Source organism: Populus nigra, chromosome 5 (genome assembly GCF_951802175.1).
Source record: "Populus nigra chromosome 5, ddPopNigr1.1, whole genome shotgun sequence".
Taxonomy (NCBI): Eukaryota; Viridiplantae; Streptophyta; class Magnoliopsida; order Malpighiales; family Salicaceae; genus Populus; species Populus nigra.
Window position 1 is genome coordinate 14121657 of NC_084856.1, and position 20176 is coordinate 14141832.

General features: G+C 33.5%; 2 protein-coding genes across 5 annotated transcripts; one reads left to right on the forward strand and one right to left on the reverse strand.

Annotated features, from left to right (window-relative positions):
* Nucleotides 1-1592: 1592 nt before the first annotated feature.
* On the reverse strand, nt 1593-2216 carry LOC133694430 (uncharacterized). Its single transcript, XM_062115930.1, has one exon. It carries the CDS (start codon nt 2214-2216, stop codon nt 1593-1595), a length of 624 nt encoding a protein of 207 aa, XP_061971914.1.
* A 1055-nt stretch (nt 2217-3271) lies between these two features.
* LOC133695079 (protein DA1-related 1-like) lies at nt 3272-14447 on the forward strand. 4 transcript variants are annotated; one of them, XM_062116867.1, is made up of 13 exons: nt 3274-3680; nt 3793-3945; nt 4616-4758; nt 4989-5079; nt 10516-10711; nt 11156-11276; nt 11427-11510; nt 12568-12687; nt 12838-13050; nt 13147-13209; nt 13310-13428; nt 13528-13586; nt 13695-14447. In XM_062116867.1, exons 3-13 carry the CDS (start codon nt 4657-4659, stop codon nt 14021-14023), a joined length of 1497 nt encoding a protein of 498 aa, XP_061972851.1. In that variant the 5' UTR covers nt 3274-3680; nt 3793-3945; nt 4616-4656; the 3' UTR covers nt 14024-14447. The 4 variants fall into 4 exon arrangements, with proteins under 4 accessions (XP_061972853.1, XP_061972851.1, XP_061972850.1 ...); XM_062116866.1 differs by having other exon boundaries at nt 3274-3662; XM_062116868.1 differs by having other exon boundaries at nt 3274-3646.
* The last annotated feature ends 5729 nt before the right edge of the window (nt 14448-20176 follow it).

Consider the following 20176-nt stretch of genomic DNA (forward strand, 5'->3'; position numbering starts at 1 on the left):
ATGTCCATACAATAAAAAAATCACAAAGAAGTAAAAACTTCTCACTAGCGGAAGATTGTTTACTTGTCTCTACATGGCTAAATACAAGCAAAGATCCAATTACAGGAGTTGAACAACAAACAAAACAGTTCTGAACTCGAGTACATGCTTACTTTGTATAGAATGGAGGAAACTTGAATAATCGTTCCCAAATAAGCATCTCAAGTAGATGACAAGAAATAAATAAAGAAGTCGGTAAATTTGTTGGATTTGTTACTCAAATTGAAAATCGTCAGCAAAGTGGAATGACCGAAGAATCAAGGGTAATTTTAATATTCATTTTCATGTTAAATTGTTTAACATATATTTTAACATTATTTAATTTCTCTAATTTTTTACTTACCAGATTAATGATGCTCGACAAATGTATGCTTCTTACTTTGACAAATGATTTCAACTAGAATATTGTTGAGTTATCTTAAGAAAAGAACCCAAATAGCAATTTGAGCGTGCAAGTCAACATCAAAGGTCAAATAAGAAACAAAAAAGTCATGTCAATGCAAGTTCAATTTCATCAGCTCCATCTACCCCTGATTTTGTAGTTTAGAAGAAGACAGTGAATCGTTGATTTATCAAGATAGATCAATTGGTCACAAGGTTGCAAAGGAACGACTTAAACATAAACAAGGAAAAGATAAAGTTGGGGAGACAACTGTAACAAATCTCTTACAGCAATTCAGGGATACTATAGTTGAAATTGAGGATTACAAGAAACAAGACAAAAATATTATGTTAGAGCAACAAGCTATGATGATTCAACAAAGTCAAGAGAAACAAGAAGTGGACATGATTGAGAAAGAAGAACAAATTATGAAAATTGATATTTCTAATTTGGTTCCAATTTCTGCAGCGTATTTTCAAAATAAAAAGTTAGAAATTATGCAAAAGAGGGGTTTTAATTTTTAATTAACTAGATTTATTTATTGTTTAACGTAATGTATTTTTAATTAAATATTTAGAAATTTCTTGGTTATTTTAAATATATTGTTATAAAAGTGGTATCAATTCATAATACTTTTTTGAAGTTCTTCTAACACTTAACAACAATAAGTAGGATTAATTAACTTAAAAGATAACAACCATAATGAAAAAAAAAACATAAAAAACTTGAAAATTATGATGACATAAGAAGTTCAAAGCTAATGATTATACTCGTTACCATATTGTTCCTATAAATGTTCAACCAAATCTTCTTGTAGTTGAAATCTAGTTGTTGTATCCCTAATTCGATTATGAGTTTGAAGAAAATTATATAGTTCTGGTATTTCACCATGTGACACTGATATAAAGGAATTGACTTCACGTTCATGGTCAAATCCAATGTTCATTGCTTCTTCATCCTCAATAATCATATTATGCACTATTATGCAAGCTTTCATAATATTTGCAAGCATTTCTTTATCCCAGTATCGAACAAGTCCACGTACAATTGCAAAACGAGATTGGAGCACCTCAAATGCCGACTCCACATCCTTTCTTGCAGACTCTTGCTTACTTGCAAAATATTTTCTCTTTGCTCCTAATAGCCTTGGGATTGTCTTAACAAAAGTTGATCAATTAGGATAAATCTTGTCTGCTAAATAGTATCCCATTGTATATTCATGCCCATTAATTGTATAATTGACAGGAGCAGTACGACCTTCAGCAAGTGCAGCGAAGATAGGTGACCGATCAAGAACATTAATATTATTTAATGATCTAGGCATTCCAAAAAATGCATGCCATATCCAAAGATCTTGTGAAGCCACCACCTCTAGAATTATAATTGGTTCCCAACAATGACCAGTATACATCCCATGCCATGCAATTGGGCATTTCTCCCATTTCCAATGCATACAGTCAATGATCCCTAACATCCTTGAAAATCCACGCTGCTCTCTAATTGATAATAATCGACAAATATCGGCCTCGTTTGGTGCCCTTATATACCAATCACCAAAAACTTCTATGATTGCTTTGATGAAAGCTCTAAGACTTTCTATAACAGTACTTTCTCCAATTTGAAGATATTCATCAGTAAGATCTACAGGAATACCATATGCAAGTATTCTGTGAGCTGCAGTTATCTTTTGAAGGCAAGATAAATCAAGAACACCGAGAGCATCTGTCCTTTGTTTGAAATATGAATTATGAGCTTCCACTGCATTTGCGATCCAAAGAAAAAGACGACGACTCATCCTAAATCTTCTTCGAAATTAAGTTTCAGTGAATTTAGGATTTTCAGCAAAATAATCATTATATAACCTTAATTCACCTTCCTTTCTATTACGATTGACAATATTGTGACCAAGAATAGAGCCACGATATCTTGTTCTCCGCCCTTGATTATTCGATTCTTCTTCAGCAACCACAGCGGTAACAACTTAAAAAGCGAACACAGGAGTGTCATCATCAAAATCAAAACAATCATAAAAATTAAAATTAGAATGATTCATGATGAATTTTAATGAAATATATTTTTGATTGGAGAGAAAAAAAATGGAATGATGAGAAAAAATGTTAAGGTATATGAAAATATTTATAGATGAATTATTTTTTCAAATTTTGAAATCTTAAAATATTGACAGTTATTTTTTAAAAATTTGAAATTTTAAAGTTTAAAATGTTGGCGGTTATTTTTTCAAAATTTGAAATTTTAAAATTTAAAATGGTTGCGGTCATTTTTTCAAAGCATGATTTTTTTTTAAAATTTGAAAATCAAAATTTAAAATATTGACGGTTTTTTTTTCAAAGTTTAAATTTGAATTTACTTTTAAAAAATTAAATTTTTAACAGTAACATGTAAAACTGAAAATTAAAAATATTTATATAAATAAATTTTAAGTTTAATTTTAAATTATATCTTTTAACTTTAATATTACTTCAATAATTTTATATTACTTTTATAAATTACTTATATAATTAATAATATCATAATTATATTATATATAAAATATCTAAATTAGTTATATAATTATATTAAAATTAATTTAATATAAAATATAATTAATTTTTTAAAATAGTTTTTTATCATTTTAATGTATATAATTAAAAAATTATATTTATATTATTTAAAAATTTATTTTATTAATTTAAATTTTTAATTTAATATTTTACATTGGAGATTTTAAGAGCACCCACCATGACCTTGACTCATCACTGACAAAAATATTTTGGTATACAAAGTACACACACCGCCACCCTATTCACTTCTTCTACAGTTCTCACAAAGTCCATACAGAGCGAAGATCAACAATTACCAGAACCACCTTCCTTCTCTCTGTCTCTGTTTCTCTCTCTTGTCCCATGTCAATTTTTCAACAAGAAAGATATATGGGTTCTTTGACATTTTGTGAATTGTGGTGGAAAATGGCTATAGGACCCACTTGCAAAAGTAGAAAATGTTGTCGTTTTTTTTTAAATGTTGTCGTTAATAATTCTACGGACTACACCACCCCACCCGGCCCTTTGATTTGATTTCCCGTCTCTCTCTCTCTCTCTCTCAGCGCATATAAAAATTGCGAGTTTCAAGGAAGGTTAGACAGCATATAACTATAGTATATGATCAAAAATTCCGAAAAAGCTCACTCTATTGGCATTTTTTGCTCCCCCTTCAGCCTGGATTTGAGTAGGATTCAATTCAAGTACTTTTCTTTTTTTGGGTCTCTCTCTTTCTATTTTCGCTCTTTCTGTGAAATGTTATTATCTTCACTATTGCAAAACTACTTTTGTTTTGTCAAAGTGAAAAGTCTGACGTGTTTTTTGTTTTTGCAGGATTGGTTGCTGTTGAAGAGATGATGGAAAGTATGGCTTTTAGTGTCATGTGATTCCTTTTTCGATGATTCTGTATTCATGGGAATTGGTTTCTGTAACTGATCTTGGATTCATCAGATTCTATTGTTTCTCCAGATTCTTAATCTGTTTCAGGTGAAGTTCTGTCTGAAACTTATGTTTTACTGTTTTAACATAGCATAGACAGCTGTGCCATGTAATCTCTGTATGATTGCAAGATGAGGTTGGAGATCTTTATCCATGAAGAATTGAAATTTCTTTTTTCTGTTGATAGTATTGATGCTGGGCGCGTTGGGGTGAGATATGAGGGACGAATGATTACATCATATATGAATTTGGCTAAAATTTGTAATCATGGAGAGTGATACTGCATTACCTATTTATTGTCATGAATTCCCATTTCTCATGATTGGATGGAGGTCCTTTTCGTTTCCTTGATCTAATTGATATCTTTTTAATCATTTGGTGAGCTTAATTATAGTTCCTTTTTAGCTTGATGCCTGCCATGCTCGGTTGAATTGCTGCCTCTGAATTTTGAAATTCAAAGGCATCTGTGAAGTATGCTCCAAGTTGCTACTACCATTTCAGACGCCTGCTCATTACAAGCCCTTTATTTACCCTGTTAAATAATATTCATTCATTCATCTCTTTGATTGATATATTCATTTTCAACCAATTGTTCTAAGAACTTGTAATAATTGTATATTGAATAATGAATGAGTTTGTCGTAAGTAATGATTTAAATACTTACCTCATTTCCTTTCTTATCCCAAATTCTTTGTGGCGCCCATGAATTATTCAAAAGACCAAAATTCACCAGCCTGCTACCGAGAAACCTATTGCACTATGGATTGGTGGACCAATGTTCTCGAAGGTTCTAGCAGTAGAGGGCACTATCCTGGGAGACATGGAGAAGATAGGTATTGGGATGAGCCTCGCCGATCAGTGGTAATCACAGTCTTTATACTTTTATAATTGTTCTCCTTTGCTCATGCTTGTCCATGGTATGATGCTAGCCTAGTCTTTCTGGCTGGAGCTGGTTGGTTGTATAAATGTTGTGTGAAAAGATGGGATGTTGTAATCTTCTTGCAAAACTATATACTGGCACTTTTCTCTTAAAAGTTTGTTCTAATTTTTTTTCCTGAGCTAACTGTTTGTCATGGACAACTCGAGGGCAGGATGATTTATTGAATTTTGACAATGAAGAAATCGAATATGCTATTGCACTTTCCCTTTCCGAAGAAGATCAAAAAGGAAAAAAAGTAATTGGTGAGTTGCAAAGCTGTTAGAATTGATTAGGTTGTTACTCCCATTTTTTTTTGAAAACTTATATTGACTGTGCAACATGACTGCTGACCCAATGTTTCAAGCAGAGCTTTGTACAAGATATCTACGGAGAGTTGTTAAATTCTGACTTCTCACTTTATTTCATAATGAATTCTTGAATATATACAGCATCTACATATCTATATTAGGACAACTATTAACTACACATAAATAGGTATTATTGCTAGGTTCTGATTTATAGGAAAAGATATCTGACTTTCTGTTTTTACTCCCTACAAATCAGCTTCAAATCTGCCTTAATTACTTCAAAATCTTCAACACTCCCCCTCAAGCTGGATGGAAGAGAACTGTCATTCCCAGCTTGTCCAAGGTGTTTTTGAACACAGGATTCTGAACACCTTTAGTAAGTATATCAGCAAGTTGTTCCCCGGTAGGCACATAAGGAGTGCATATCAATCCACTCTCTAACTTTTCTTTGATGAAATGTCTGTCTACCTCCACATGTTTAGTTCTATCATGTTGTACTGGATTGTGTGCTATTGTAATGGCAGACTTATTATCACAGTACAACTTCATTGGTTCATCCCTCTTGATTCTTAAAATCTTCTAGGATAATCTTCATCCATAGTAACTCACAAATTCCAAGGGCCATTGATCTGAATTCTGCTTCTGCACTTGATCTTGACACAATACTCTGTTTTTTGCTTCTCCATGTCACAAGATTTCCTCCCAGTAGAGTACAATATCCTGATGTTGATCTTCTATCTGTTAATGCACCAGCATAATCTGCATCTCTATAGCATTCAAGGTTCAAATTCCCATGATTTTTATACAAAATTCCTTTTCCAGGAGTAGACTTCAAGTATCTGAGGAGTCTATACACTGCCTGGAGATGTGAATCTTTCGGGTTGTGCATAAATTGACTCACCACACTCACGACATAAGCAATGTCTGGACGAGTGAGCTAAATAGATCAACTTACCAACTAACCTTTGGTATTGACCCTTGTCAGTTGTGGCTCCTTCCTCATCATTCTCAAGTCTGTGCTTTAGATCAATAGGTGTTTCACATGGTCTGCAATCAACCATTCCTGTTTCCTTTAGAAGGTCAAGAATATACTTCTGTTGAGAGACAAAAATTCCCTTTTCTGAATGCGCCACTTCTATGCCAATAAAGTATTTCAACTTCCCCAATTCCTTGATTTCAAATTCTGCTGAAAGTCACTTTCTCAACTTATCTCTTTCCACAAAGTCATCACCTGTTATTATAATGTCATCAACATAATCAATCAGAATAGTAACTCCCCCTGAAATGGAGTGTTTGATAAACAAAGTATGATCTCCTTGGCTTTGTTGATATCCCATAAAAACCATGGCTTTGGTGAACCTTTAAAACCAGGCTCTAGGAGACTATTTTAAGCCATAAAGTGCCTTCTTTAGTCTGCAGACCTGGTTGGGAAGAAGGGAGTGACTGAATCCTGGTGGTGGATCCATATAAACTTCTTCTTCCAACTCTCCATGTAAGAAGGCATTCTTAACATCATATTGCTGCATACACCATCCAAGATTAGCAGATAAAGAAAACAGAATTCGAATGGTATTCATCTTGGCAACTGGAGCAAATGTCTCTTGATAGTCTATCCCAAATGTTTGTGTAAATCCTTTTGCAACTAGCCTGACTTTATACCTTTCTAGGCTGCCATGAGCTTTATATTTCAGGGCATAAACCCACTTACACCCTACTGTTTTCTTCTCTTTTGGTAACTCAACTATTTCCCATGTTTGATTCCTCTCTAGTGCATTCATCTCCTCTCATGGCAGTTTTCCAATTCTTATTTCTTAGAGCCTCATTTAAGGTTTTTGGGATAGGTATGGTGTTTATTTTTTAGAGAGGCTTTGTGTGATGGTGAGAACTTTTGAAATGACATAAATTAGCTATAGGATATAAGGGATTCTTAGTGCATTCTCTTCTTCCTTGTCTAATAGCAATTGGCTGATCAAGGTCAGGAATAGGTAGAGATGAATGAGAAAGTTCATTACCTTGCTCTGGTTCGGATTCTTGGGCTTGCAAGAGAGTCAAATCAGGCTGTATCCTTCTTTAATATACCTGAATAGGTCTGTCAGCAGTAGTTTCTCCCTGCAAAGTAATATTTGGAGACTCACAGGATGGTGAAATGGGAGATGATTGCTGCCTAGATGGGATTTGGAATGAAAAAATGTTAGTCATTGTTAGTCTTATCTTCTATGTTGTTTTCCTCACCCTGAAGAGAAGATTTGTTGAAGAAAGACTGATTTTCATTAAAACTTACATCCTTTGACACAAGAAATCTATTTGAAGATGGATGATAACATTTGTAAACTTTTTGTGTTATGGAATATCCTATGAAAACACACTTAAGAGCTCTAGCATCAAGTTTGCCTCATTGATGTTTATGAATGTGAACATAGGTGACACACCCAAAGATCCTTTGAGGAATTTTAGAATAAAAATTATTCTTTAGAAAGAATTCTGATAGTTTAAAGGACTTTTGAAACTACTAACTCTTGAAGGTATTCGATTTATCAAATACGTAGAGGTTAAAACTGCTTCTCCCCAATAATTTTTTGGAACTTGATGTTGGAAAAGTTAGAGCTCGAGTAGTCTCAAGGAGATGTCTATTTTTTCTTTCTGCCAACCCATTTTGTTGGGGAGTATTAACACAAGATTGATGAATAATCCCTTCTTTTTCAAAGTATGGTGATAAAATCTGATTAAAGTAGTCCCTAGCATTTTCAGTTCTAAAACCCTTAATGCTAACCCCAAATTGATTCCTTATCATATTTGTAAAGTTTGGAAGGATATGACTCACATCAGATTTTCTTTTAAGAAGGTAAACCCAAGTCATTCGGGTGCAATCATCAATAAATGTTACAAAACCTTTTGCTCCTGAAATATTAGGAATGTTATATGGACCCCATATATCCGAGTGAATTATTTTAAATGGAGACACAGATCTTGAATCACTTGTAGGAAAAGGCACTCTATGGTGCTTTGCAAATTCACAGATTTCACAATGAAATTGTTCAACATCAAGATTTTTAAATAAAGATGGAAACATGTTCCTAAGAGTCTTAAATGATAGATGTCCTAAACGACGATGATGATTCCAAACATCAGTTTTATTAGAATTAACTGAAATGAATGATAGAGAAGGGGAGTTACTACTGCTGCCTTGCACACCAAGCATGTATTGCCACATCCTTGACTCTAGCTTGCCTAATCGTCCTCCCCGTAGCTAGGTCCTAAAATATGCAGTGATCAAGGAAGAAAGTTACACTACAATTTATGTCTTTAATTAGTTTTCGGATAGACAACCAATTTGCAGTAAGATTAGGAACATGCAATACTCTTTTAAGAGTAAATACAGGATTAAGAGGGATTGTTCCCTGGCCTGCAACTGTGGTTAGAGATCCATCAGCAACTGTGATTTTCTTACTGTTAGGACATGGTTGATATGATGTGAAGGCACCTGCGAATAAGTCATATGGTCTGTTGCACCTGAGTCAATGACCCAGATGCTGGATTGGTTCTTGTTTGAGGCACTAAAGACATGAGAAATTGGAATTTTACCATTTTGAGCAAGAGAGCATGATCCAGATGGTTTCTCCATTGTGTTGAGTAAGGTTCTTGGGCGTTCAATCTCCTCTTTGTTGAATCCTCTCACCTCTAGGGTGCTGGACTCATGTGCTGCCTCTTTTGAATTTGTTAAGTATGCATGTCCTCTTGAATGGTTCCATTTGTATCCTCCATTACGCCCTATTCTTAGTGGTTTTCCATGGAGTTTCTAGCAGGTCTTCTTTGCATGACCTGTTTTCTTGCAATAGTTACAAAACAGATCATTATTAAAGAATTTTCTCCCTTCAGTCTTCACCACTTCTGCACCATTCATGGCATCACTTAGGTTTCTGCTAGCATCACTTAGGTTTCTACTATTAGTTATCATCATAGCAGAACCTTCAGTATTTGGGACCTCAAGCATCACAGTTCTCCTTCCTTCTTCAGCCCTTATTACTGAAAATACCTTATTGAGTGAGGGCAGAGATTCCTTTCCAAGTATTTGGACTCGCATTTGATCAAATTTTATGTTGAGTCCTGTAAGAAATTCAAAGATCCTTTCTCTTTCTACATAATCCTTTAAAATCACAGCATCATCACTACACTGCATCTTAAAATCCTGATAATAGTTCAATTCCAACCAGAAACTTTTCATAGTATTGTAATATTCAATAATCATCATATTACCTTGTTTGGTCATTGAAAGCTTCGTTTTAATTTCATAGATTAACGCAACATCCTTCACTTTAGAGTAGGTCTGTCGCACTGCATCCCATATGTCTTTTGCTGTAACCAGAAACATATAAGGCCCACAAACTTCTGGCATAATAGAGTTCCATAGCCATGACATAATCATGGAGTCTTCTTCATCCCAGAGTGTAAACTTTGGGTCTTCTGGACTAGGAGGATTGTCCATCAAATGATTAATCTTTCCCTTTCCTTTGAGAAAGGTTTTACTATCTGTGACCACTTTAGATAGTTTCTTCCATTCACTCTATAGGATGACTGTAAACTTTGAAATTCCCCTGATATTTGGGTTTCTTTTGTAGTGTTTTCAGACATGTTTTTTCAGATCTAGACAGGTCTGCTAGAGCAAGTGACTAGAATTGTCAGGACAGATGGAAATGGGAGAGGAGGAATCCCAGATTTAGACTCTGATATAGAGAGATAGGCTAAAAAAATTATAGGCTTGGTTTAGGCTTTGATACCATATGGAGAGTTTTTAAATTCTGACTTCTCACTTTATTTATAGTGAATTCTTAAATATATACAACATCTACATATCTATATTAGGACAGCTATTAACTACACATAAATAGGTATTATTGCTAGGTTCTGATTTATAGGAAAAGATATCTGACTTTCTATTTTTACTCCCTACAAATCAGCTTCAAATCTGTTTTATTTACTTCAGAATCTTCAACAATATCAGATAGAAGTACCAAAATGAAGAGAAACAAAATGGTTATAGTTTAATTAGGTTCTTTTGCATACCATATTTTATTTCTATACAAGGCAATATAAGCTGAATTTGATAACTATTCATATGATGATGTTTTGGTCAATTACGCCTACAGTTTACACAAATAAAAAGATTTCATCGCAGACAACAAATCACTTTAAAGGTTTCATAAAAATGATAATATAGTCCTTGTCATCTTAAATAACCGTGACTGGTTTCATTCATAAAATTCATAGTCAGCGAAGACAGAAATATTGATCCTTTCTTATGTATATACTGATGATAGATTGTGTCAGTTATGCACCCATGCTGTTATCCAGTTCATTCTTTAATTATCAAGTAAAAAACTTTATTTCAACCAGAGGAAGATAATGAGTCTGAACAGTCAGAGGAATATTACAAGCCCCACCAGCCAGAGGAGGATGTGACAGCTCAATTGGAAGAAGATGAGCAACTTGCCAAAACAATTCAAGAAAGTTTAAGTTTGGAGTCTCCTCCTCGAGCTCGATATGACGGTGGAAATCTAGTTCCACCTTATCCATTTTCATCTGGTTACAGGTAACTGTGGTTGTGTGGAACAGCCATTTGTCTGCATTCAAATAATGTAACATGCATTCCAATCAGATTTCAAAAGGATAAATATTTATTCCTTCTCTTAAAAGATCCTTTCAGTAAAGTGATTGTTTTGTTGTCATGGTAACCGAAGTGCAGTGACATGAGATGAAACACACCATTAATTTACAGGATCAACTTGTAGAATATTATGTTGTCTCTATTATGTTAGCCAGACATTTGAGCTTGCATCTTTCTATCAAAGAGACAAAATGAAATTAGTTAAGAAAACATTGGGGGTGCTTTATATTCTTGGAACATGGAATTGCATGTTGATATCTTTCAGATACGATGTCTCTTGCCTGTTCTTTAAAATTGTTTCTGCATATCACAGTTCAGAGACACCACATGGAAAATCTGATCTGATTGTTGAAAATTTATTGCTCATAGGATCTGTGCTGGGTGCAACACTGAGATTGGGCATGGACAGTTTTTGAGTTGCATGGGCGGTGTTTGGCATCCTGATTGTTTTTGTTGCAATGCTTGCAATCTGCCAATTACTGATTATGAGGTTTAAATCTGAATCTTATTCTAGTGAATTGATAGTTTTGTCTGGAATTGATGGCAGTGATCATGAGTTCTTAACTAATGTCTTTTATTTTGGTTGAGTATCAAGAGATTGGTGTATGTTTACTAACCCTCAAATTCATTCTTGTAATAGTTTTCAGTGTCTGGGAATCGTCGGTATCATGAATCTTGTTATAGAAAGAAGGATCATCCAAGATGCGATGTCTGCAACAAATTTGTAAGTTTTTATATGACAGAAACACGACAATACCTTCTGCTGGTTTAGTATTGTGCTTGAATACATTTGATTGGATGAGGGCTTTGTTGAGTAGATGAACAATGAAGCTAAGCCATTGCAAACCAGATTACGGTTGCAATCTAACCGGACTAACTTCATAAACTCTCATTGCACCCATCTTGTTTGCCAAAGAAGAATCAGCTTTTGTTGGTAAAGTTGTTGAAGGGTGCCCTTTTTGTCAAAATTGAGCTGATGCTGCTAAATTCAGCAATCCTTTCGCTCAACTATTGGATGTGCTAGTAGTATATCCAAAATAAATAAATGATGATTAGAGAGTCACTGGAATTATCTCTGATATTCTTTCTTTTGCTACGTACGTTTTCAAACTGAGTAATCACCTATTATTTGTGCACCTCATCTAGTGAAGAAATAGCCTGATACCAGATATTTTTGTTGAAAAAAAGAATAGAGGTACGGTTGAATTTGGGTCTGTAATGTATAAAGAACAAGTGAACAAATTTTAAGGGGTCAATTTATGCCTTATTGTTTTGCTTATTTTGAGATGGAACAAAAATCATCTCGACTTCAATAATCTGGGTTGGTGTGCTAGATGCACACATTTCTTTTCCCAGGTAATGAACATTGATAGTAATATCCTAGTAATTTTGTGGTTTAGTATTCTCCAGCTGCCATTAAAACTCAATTTGCCTGTCGTATTATTTATGAACGCATTTTGTGTTAGGTTATAAAGCTCATAGGCTGACAGTGGCCTTGGCATGTTGTGTCACTGACCAACCTTGTGGGTAGTGTCATTTAACCTTGGATTTGCCATGTGGCATTGTGATACATTTTGCTGTCTGCTAAAGTAGCTGGCTACAGCATATTTTTTTATTCAAACATTTCTGGGATAATGGGATTTACAATATGATTTTTTCTCTACTTTTAATCATAGATCTACAATCAGCCAAAAAAAAAAGAGTTAATTAACTACTATTCCATCATATTTCCTTGATTCATGGTGACCATAAAATCTTTCTTCCCATTCCCTTTTGTACAGATTCCTACAAATTCAGCCGGGCTCATTGAGTTTAGGGCTCATCCTTTCTTGCTACAAAAATACTGTCCCTCACATCAGCGTGATAGGACTCCTCGTTGCTGTAGTTGTGAGAGAATGGAGGTCAGTTGAAAGAATTTGAATCAACCTTTCTGCTGTCCAAAACCAAAGTGAAGGGAGGGGGATAAAGAAGCTTAGAAAGAAAATGTAAATTGTAGTTTTCTGAAAAATAGTTTGAATTTTATAATAATATTTTTTTCCCATGCCATGCAGCCTAGGGACACTAGATATATATCGCTTGATGATGGCCGGAAGCTATGTCTAGAGTGTCTAGACTCTGCAATAATGGATACTCATGAATGCCAACCTCTTTACTTTGAAATTCGAAAATTTTATGAAGGTTTAAATATGAAGGTCGAGCAGGAAATTCCCTTACTTTTGGTTGAGAGACCAGCCCTGAATGAGGCTATGGAAGGAGAAAAGAATGTAAGGCTGATGCATCGAGACCATCAATAAGTAAGCCTTTTGTTTTGTTATATTTTTTTATGGTTTTATTTTCAATTTTTACATTTTCATGGTCAGGGTCATCATCACTTACCTGAAACCAGAGGACTCTGCTTGTCGGAAGAACAAACTGTTCCCACTGTAATTTCTCGTCACAAGTCATACATAAGCTAGTGTTTGGTTTCTTAAAGGTGTCTGTTTATAGATTGAAATTGTATATTTATTTGACCCCAATTACCAGGTTTGGAGGTGGCCAAGGAATGGGGCAGGAAACCGTTTCATAGACATAAGAATAGAACTTTCTAGGCTAAGCCGTAGGTGTGAAGTAGCTGCAATTCTCATTCTGTATGGCCTTCCCAGGTATTATCATCTATTTGTGTTGATCACTCATCAAATTCATCATCATTCATGATATTTGAGAATTTTCAAGTATGCATCCTTTACATTCCATACATGCAGGTTGTTGACGGGTTCAATTTTGGCTCATGAGATGATGCATGCCTGGCTTCGACTTAAAGGTTTGCCCATCCTATGACATACATCATGATCTTGTCCAGTATTTCCTTCGTTTTCGGTTATTTACTTTCATATGGTCAGGTAAGAAGTACAAATGTTGTTTTTGACAGGTTATCCCAACCTACGTCCAGAGGTCGAAGAAGGCATATGCCAGGTCCTGGCTCATATGTGGCTAGATTCTGAGATATATTCTAGTTCGGGAGGTGAAGGTGCTTCGTCGTCGTCGTCATCCTCACCACCATCTTCTTCCACGTCATCAAAGAAAGGGCCGCGATCTGACTTTGAGAAGAAGCTTGGTGAGTTTTTCAAGCACCAGATCGAGTCAGATACATCGCCAGATTATGGAGAAGGTTTCATGATAGGTAACCAGGCAGTGCTGAAACATGGCCTCAGGAGAACCCTTGACCACATTCAGATGACAGGAACCTTTCCTGTCTGATCTACTGATTGATAGTTATAGCAATAATTGGTATTTTCTCTCACAAATACCTCACCCCTACGATATTAAACTTACACTATCTAAAGTAAAAAACCCATAAAAAGAAATACACCAGGAGACTTCATATATAATAATATTGCTTCCGTGCAACTGCTGCAAAACTCTTAAAGGTGGGCACCACATGGATAGCATTTTATGACAAGCTATTGAATCTCTTCAAAATATTGAATATATTAGAATGTGTATACCTCCTTTTCTTGTTTTCTTTACAACATTTCCCTACTATCCATTGTTCATTTTGAAGCAGCTTGTTTATATTAGTTACATGACTCAGTCCGGCACTTTGTACAAGAAACTGAATTAAATGACTGGTTTGTGAAATTTCCATTTTGTTAAGGGAAGGGTTTCCATTTTCTTCTCCGCATACAGTTGTCATTGTGGAACTTCTATTATACATTTTTTTTTAATCTTTACTATGTTTTATTTTATTTTATTTGGAACATGGGAATTTTTTTAAATCTTTATCTCTCTCTCATTAAAAAAAAAAAAGGTCTTTGTTTTATGACCTTCAACTATGATAAGGTAGGCTTTCAATGTACAACTTTTGTCTTCAAGGAGACAACCAAACATTTTGGATTTCCATTTGAAAGATTATGATCTCTGCAAGAATCTATGGAGGAATTGAAGAAGCAGACAGTTGCATTTTGAAGCAATCATGATGACGATTAAAGCATAAGAAGCAGACGGTTGCATTTTGCATTTAACTATGATAAGCTAAATGGCAGGAAGAGTATTTTTTCCGTGGCTAGAAAGAGAGTTTGTTTCGGGTATGGGAGATGAATGCAATGAAAGCTCGGGATGAGGGAAATGGAGATGGGTGACTTAGTTGATTCTGGTATGGAGGTGGGGGTGATATTGTTTGATTTTGTTAAGATGAATCTTTCTTTTAAGAAAGAAGGAAGAATGATTGAGTTGAAGGGCATTTCTGATAAGGTGAAATTACTAATGATGTCAGTAGATAAGGTTTCCAAGAACCTTGCAGACAAGATTTGTATATTTTTAGCTCAAATTTTCTTAATCACAAGCCATGAGGAGTCTGTTATCAAAGCCTATCATCATCATCATGAGATTTGTGCTTTGTTAGCTGAATAAATTGATGTGTTTGCTAAACATACTCAGCTGCCTCCGGCTAGGAAACATGATCATGGAATTCAATTGCTATTAGATGCCAAACCTGTGAATGCAAGACCATATAGTCTTAGAAGGATGAGATTGAGAGGTTGGCGGACAAGGTAGAGTTTAAGATCCCAGTTGAAATCACATGTTAGATAATAATATAAATTATATTTTGAGATCTCATCTAATAACTTAAGTTATTGGGTATAATTGGTTCTTTGATATAATATTATAGAGTTTTGATGACTAAGAGGTCATTAGTTTGAATTTCATTACTTTTATTTATATGATAAAAATTAAGCACAATATTGTTTGAGTCTGTATAAGTTTCAAGTTCAAAATTTTTTTATTTAAGAAGGTGTGTTAAAGAATAATTTTAATAATATATTAAAAAATAATAGGATAAAGAACCAGTATGAAAAATTTTCAAACCCGAACCTTATTTTATCAGTGACACCATATGAGCGTGTAGACAGATTTACAAGATCACTTGAAATGTTATACAAAGCATTTGAATCAATAAGCCAGGGTTTTTCTATAGCATTGAATGTCTGAACTTTTGCAGTATTAGAATTGAATTGAGAAAAAGTCTTTGCGATATGTCCTAGCTGATCACAGATTTGACATCAAGGTTGATAGCGACGATTGAATCTGTTGGACCAACCTAATCCATATGAGGCCCAACAATTGTCTTGCTGAGAATTAATTTGAGAGCAGGGCTGCCCATTTTGTTTATTAAAGTGTCTTGTAGAGTAATTGTTATTTGAATCCTGTTTCGTTCGATTGGTGTAATTTGCAGAGACCAGAGACCACGAGCTGTTGTGTTGCAGCTTCCAAGCAATGTAGATAGGTTTCATGACCTATCAAGAGATCATGCAATTCCTCAAAAGTTAAGGAGTTCTCGAGCATGAATAGAGGCAACAATCTCCTTAAAATCGACCCCTAATCCATGTAAGATGTTGAGCATAAGATCATCATCCGAAAGTGGATGGTCGATAATGGCAATTTCATTTGCCAATGTCTTCACATCATGCAAGTAGTCAGTAATTGATCTATATATTGCCACGCTGAATTAATGTAAATTCCTCCTTAAGTTGCATGGCCCTAGTTTTGGAATGACTAGCATATAAGGCATAGAGTTTCTGTCAGGCTTGATGAGATGTTTTTGCAGCGGCTATAAGAGAAGTGATTGTGAGTGATGTAGAGGCTAGGATGACATTGAGAATGAGTTTGTTTTGTCTAACCCAATGTGTTTTATTGAGGTTGGTAGTGCGATTATCATCAATTAAGGAACATGGAATGCCGCCATTGACATAATCAAGTAAATCATAGTCAATAAGTAAGGCTTCAAATTGAGCTTGCCATTGAGGAAAGGTAGATGGAGTTAGTTTTTCATTAATTTCAGCAGTGAAATTCAGAGTAATAAGAGGCTTATCAGAATTAGAAAAAGATTGTGTGTTAGGGCTGAGATTTTAGCTTTGATCTAAAAGGGAAGACATGCTTGAACTTAGAATTGTTATCTTTTGAGAGGTTTTTGGCTCTGATACCATAAAAAGATTTGAACTAATGTGTTTTCCATGAATGAATTTTCACTATTGAATTATTAAACGATTACATAATATATATACACTGACCATAAAAGTCTAATGAAAGTAGGACATTTGTTTAAACTAAGTTTTATCTTGGAATAAATTACAAACAACAGAAAACTACATCAGATTAAAGTAGGCAATGGTTTCTCTTGAGTTGCCAATACTATAAACTGTTTTTCGTGTTTCTCAAATATTTGAATTTGTTTCTGCTTAAAATTAATTATTTTTTTTAATGATTTTGAATTGTATTGATGTATTGATATCAAAAATGATTTTAAAAAAATAAAAAAACATTATTTTGATGTATTTTAAAGCAAAAAATACTTTTAAAAGAAACCGCTATCATATTTCTAAACACCCTCTAAATTGTTTACTAATGGTATTATCCAACCAAATAAAAATCCTTTTGCCTCTCATATGTTGCTCGTTAAAAAGAAAAATGATGCTTGGAGGCTTTGTGTTGATTTTAGATAGTTAAATAACATTAAGTTTCTAATTCCATTCATTATTTTGAAAAAAAATCATTATCATATTCCTAAACACCCTCCAAATTGTTTACGAATAGTATTATCCAACCAAACAAAAGTCCTTTTGCCTTTCATATGTTGCTTGTTAAAAAGAAAGATGATGCTTGGAGCGTTGATTGATAGTTAAATGATATTAAGTTACTAATTCCGTTAATGGATGATTTGCTAGATGAGCTTAGTTGATCACATTTCTTTTTTAAGATCGATATTAGAGCTGGATATAAATATGAATGAGCGAAGCTAATTCAGAACCTTTTAAGGTGACTATGTATGGATTTAGACTAATGCTTCTTGTATTTTCAAATGCTCAAACAACATTTCAAGTCATCTTAGTTTATAATTGTTTTACAATGAAAAACCGATATTTGACATCTCTAGATTATACTGAATATTTTGAGAAGAAATCGATTGTATGCTAAGCAATCTAAATGCTCAAGAACAGGTTAACTATTTAGGGTATATTATTTATGGTCATCTTAGTTTATTTAGGAAGTCAATCAAGGAGTTGAGATTGAATGGCTATTAGAGGAAGTTCATTCGTGGCTATGGAATATTAAGGTCACTTACTAAATCATTGAAAAATTAGAGGTGATTATTTTTTGTTTGGTTTGATTTTTATAAAAAAAAATAACTAAACAGATTTTAAAAAAATCAAAACCGGTTCAAACTGACTGGTTTTGGTTATTTTAGAATAAAAAACAGTTCAAACCAGTTTTCTAGTTTGGCTCAGTTTTTCTTGGTTTGGTTCAGTTTTTTCCGGTTTGGTTTGGTTTTTTTTTTCCGGTTTGGGTTCAGTTTGGTTTTTTTGGTTTTAGACTTATAAAACCAAACCGAACAGGTTGGTTTTTTATTTTTAATTATAATTGGTTTAATCGGTTTTTTTTACGGTTCGGTTTTTTTGTTATTTTTTTCCAGTTTTCTCGGTTTAATTGATTTTTTGATTTTTTTGCTCACCTCTAATACCTTCCATTGGATGATGAAACATAGAAAACTTTTCATTCATTAACAGCACATCTAAAAACATCTCAATTAAATTCAATTCAGATGTTTGCATGCAACCTCATGTTCGGAATCATTTAAATTTTAAATAAAATTAAATTCTTAAAAATAATACAAGAGTAAATCAGAAGTTAACCCTTCTTATTTACTACACTAAAATACATATCTACTTATCTGTTTTTTTATGAGACATTTGGGAAAATAAGGTGAATGTAATAATGGTAATATATAAAACAAAATGAATTCAACTTTGTCTCTTTCAAACATATAAATTTAATTTATTTATTAATTAAATTCAAATTAAACTCTATAATTAAATTCAATTACATACAAGAAATAGTTACAAACTAACCTATAAAGTAAACTATGTGTGAGGCATCTTGTGCTGGCTTCAATAAAGTATTCATATCGAAAGCTGATGCATGTGGATAAGGAATAGGAGGGGTCACGAGATAATTTCTGAAGGCTCATTTCCTTTGTAGACTTGCCAGGATGGTGTACTGAGGTATAAAGAGCGAGTTTACATCGGAAGCAATGCAGATTTGAAGAGAAAATTGTCGTCGGCGGTTCATGCTTCCGCTGTGGGTGGTCGGTCAGGTCGGAATTCAAAACCCTTTTCGAAGAATCAAGGGAATGTTTTATTGGCCTCAACTGAAACATACAGTAAAGCATGAAACGGTGTTGTCATCACTGCCGAACGGCGGATGATACCGGTAACCAAACTTGTACAACCATACTTCAAAATGAAATTACTAGATACATTTATATCGTACCGATCCAACCTAATAACATTATTTGGACAGTGATCTGGTTTTTGTGGCAAAAACACTGTTTTTTTTAAAAAATATTTATTTTTTGTTTAAAATTATTTATTTATTAGTGTTTTTAGATTATTTTGATATATATATATATCAAAAATAAATTTAAACAAATAAAAAATATATTATTTTAATATATTTTAAAGTAAAATATATTTTAAAAAATAACCACTATAACATTACCAAATATAAGATACCTACCCTTCAATTTGTTTCAAGTTAATACGAACAAAATAGAATGTAAAACACTCTCGAAGAAAAAAATATTAAGATACTAAGTCCAGTTGTACAGTGTCCTTGTTAGGAGGACTATTTTTTATATGCATCATTTGAAAGGATTGCACACAACTACTAGTCATACCAATTATGCTAGTCATTTTAGATCTTTTTTTAGATCTAAATCTATCCTACTAGTCTATAAAAGCATCTCTTAGGCAAATTCATATAGTCTCTTTAAGCTAAATCTCTATCTATTAATGTCAAATCATTATCCAAATTCTTAAAATTGCCTGTGTTTACAAACCCAACTACATCATTCTTTCTAGGTTATGAAACACCAAAACTCACTGTTCAATTTATTTTTTCACTTGAAAACACTTAAAAACACCATAGAAATATCAATAAATCCATTTTTAACCAAAAAAACACTTTTCACTTTATTTTTTCACTTGAAAACACTTAAAAACACCATAGGAATATCAATAAATCCATTTTTAACCAAAAAAACACTCTCTACCAACTCTAAAAAGCAAAAATTAGATAAATAAAAAAGCTTTATGACTTTCTATCTACCTTTTTTAGTATGGTTAGAAAAAAAATACAACCTCCATTGAATTACCCTTCCAAAGGATAGCCAAGTTAAAAAACAAAGTAAAACCAGGTTCACTTTTTCGTGGTGGCTATAATATGGCTAGCTGATTATTTTTTCTTTTTTTTTTCTTTTTTTTCGATGACTTTTTTTTTTCAATATCTAGGAACTAAAACATGAAAAAAAATAAAATTTGGATTCTAAATGTAAAATGCTAAAATAATAGGGATGAA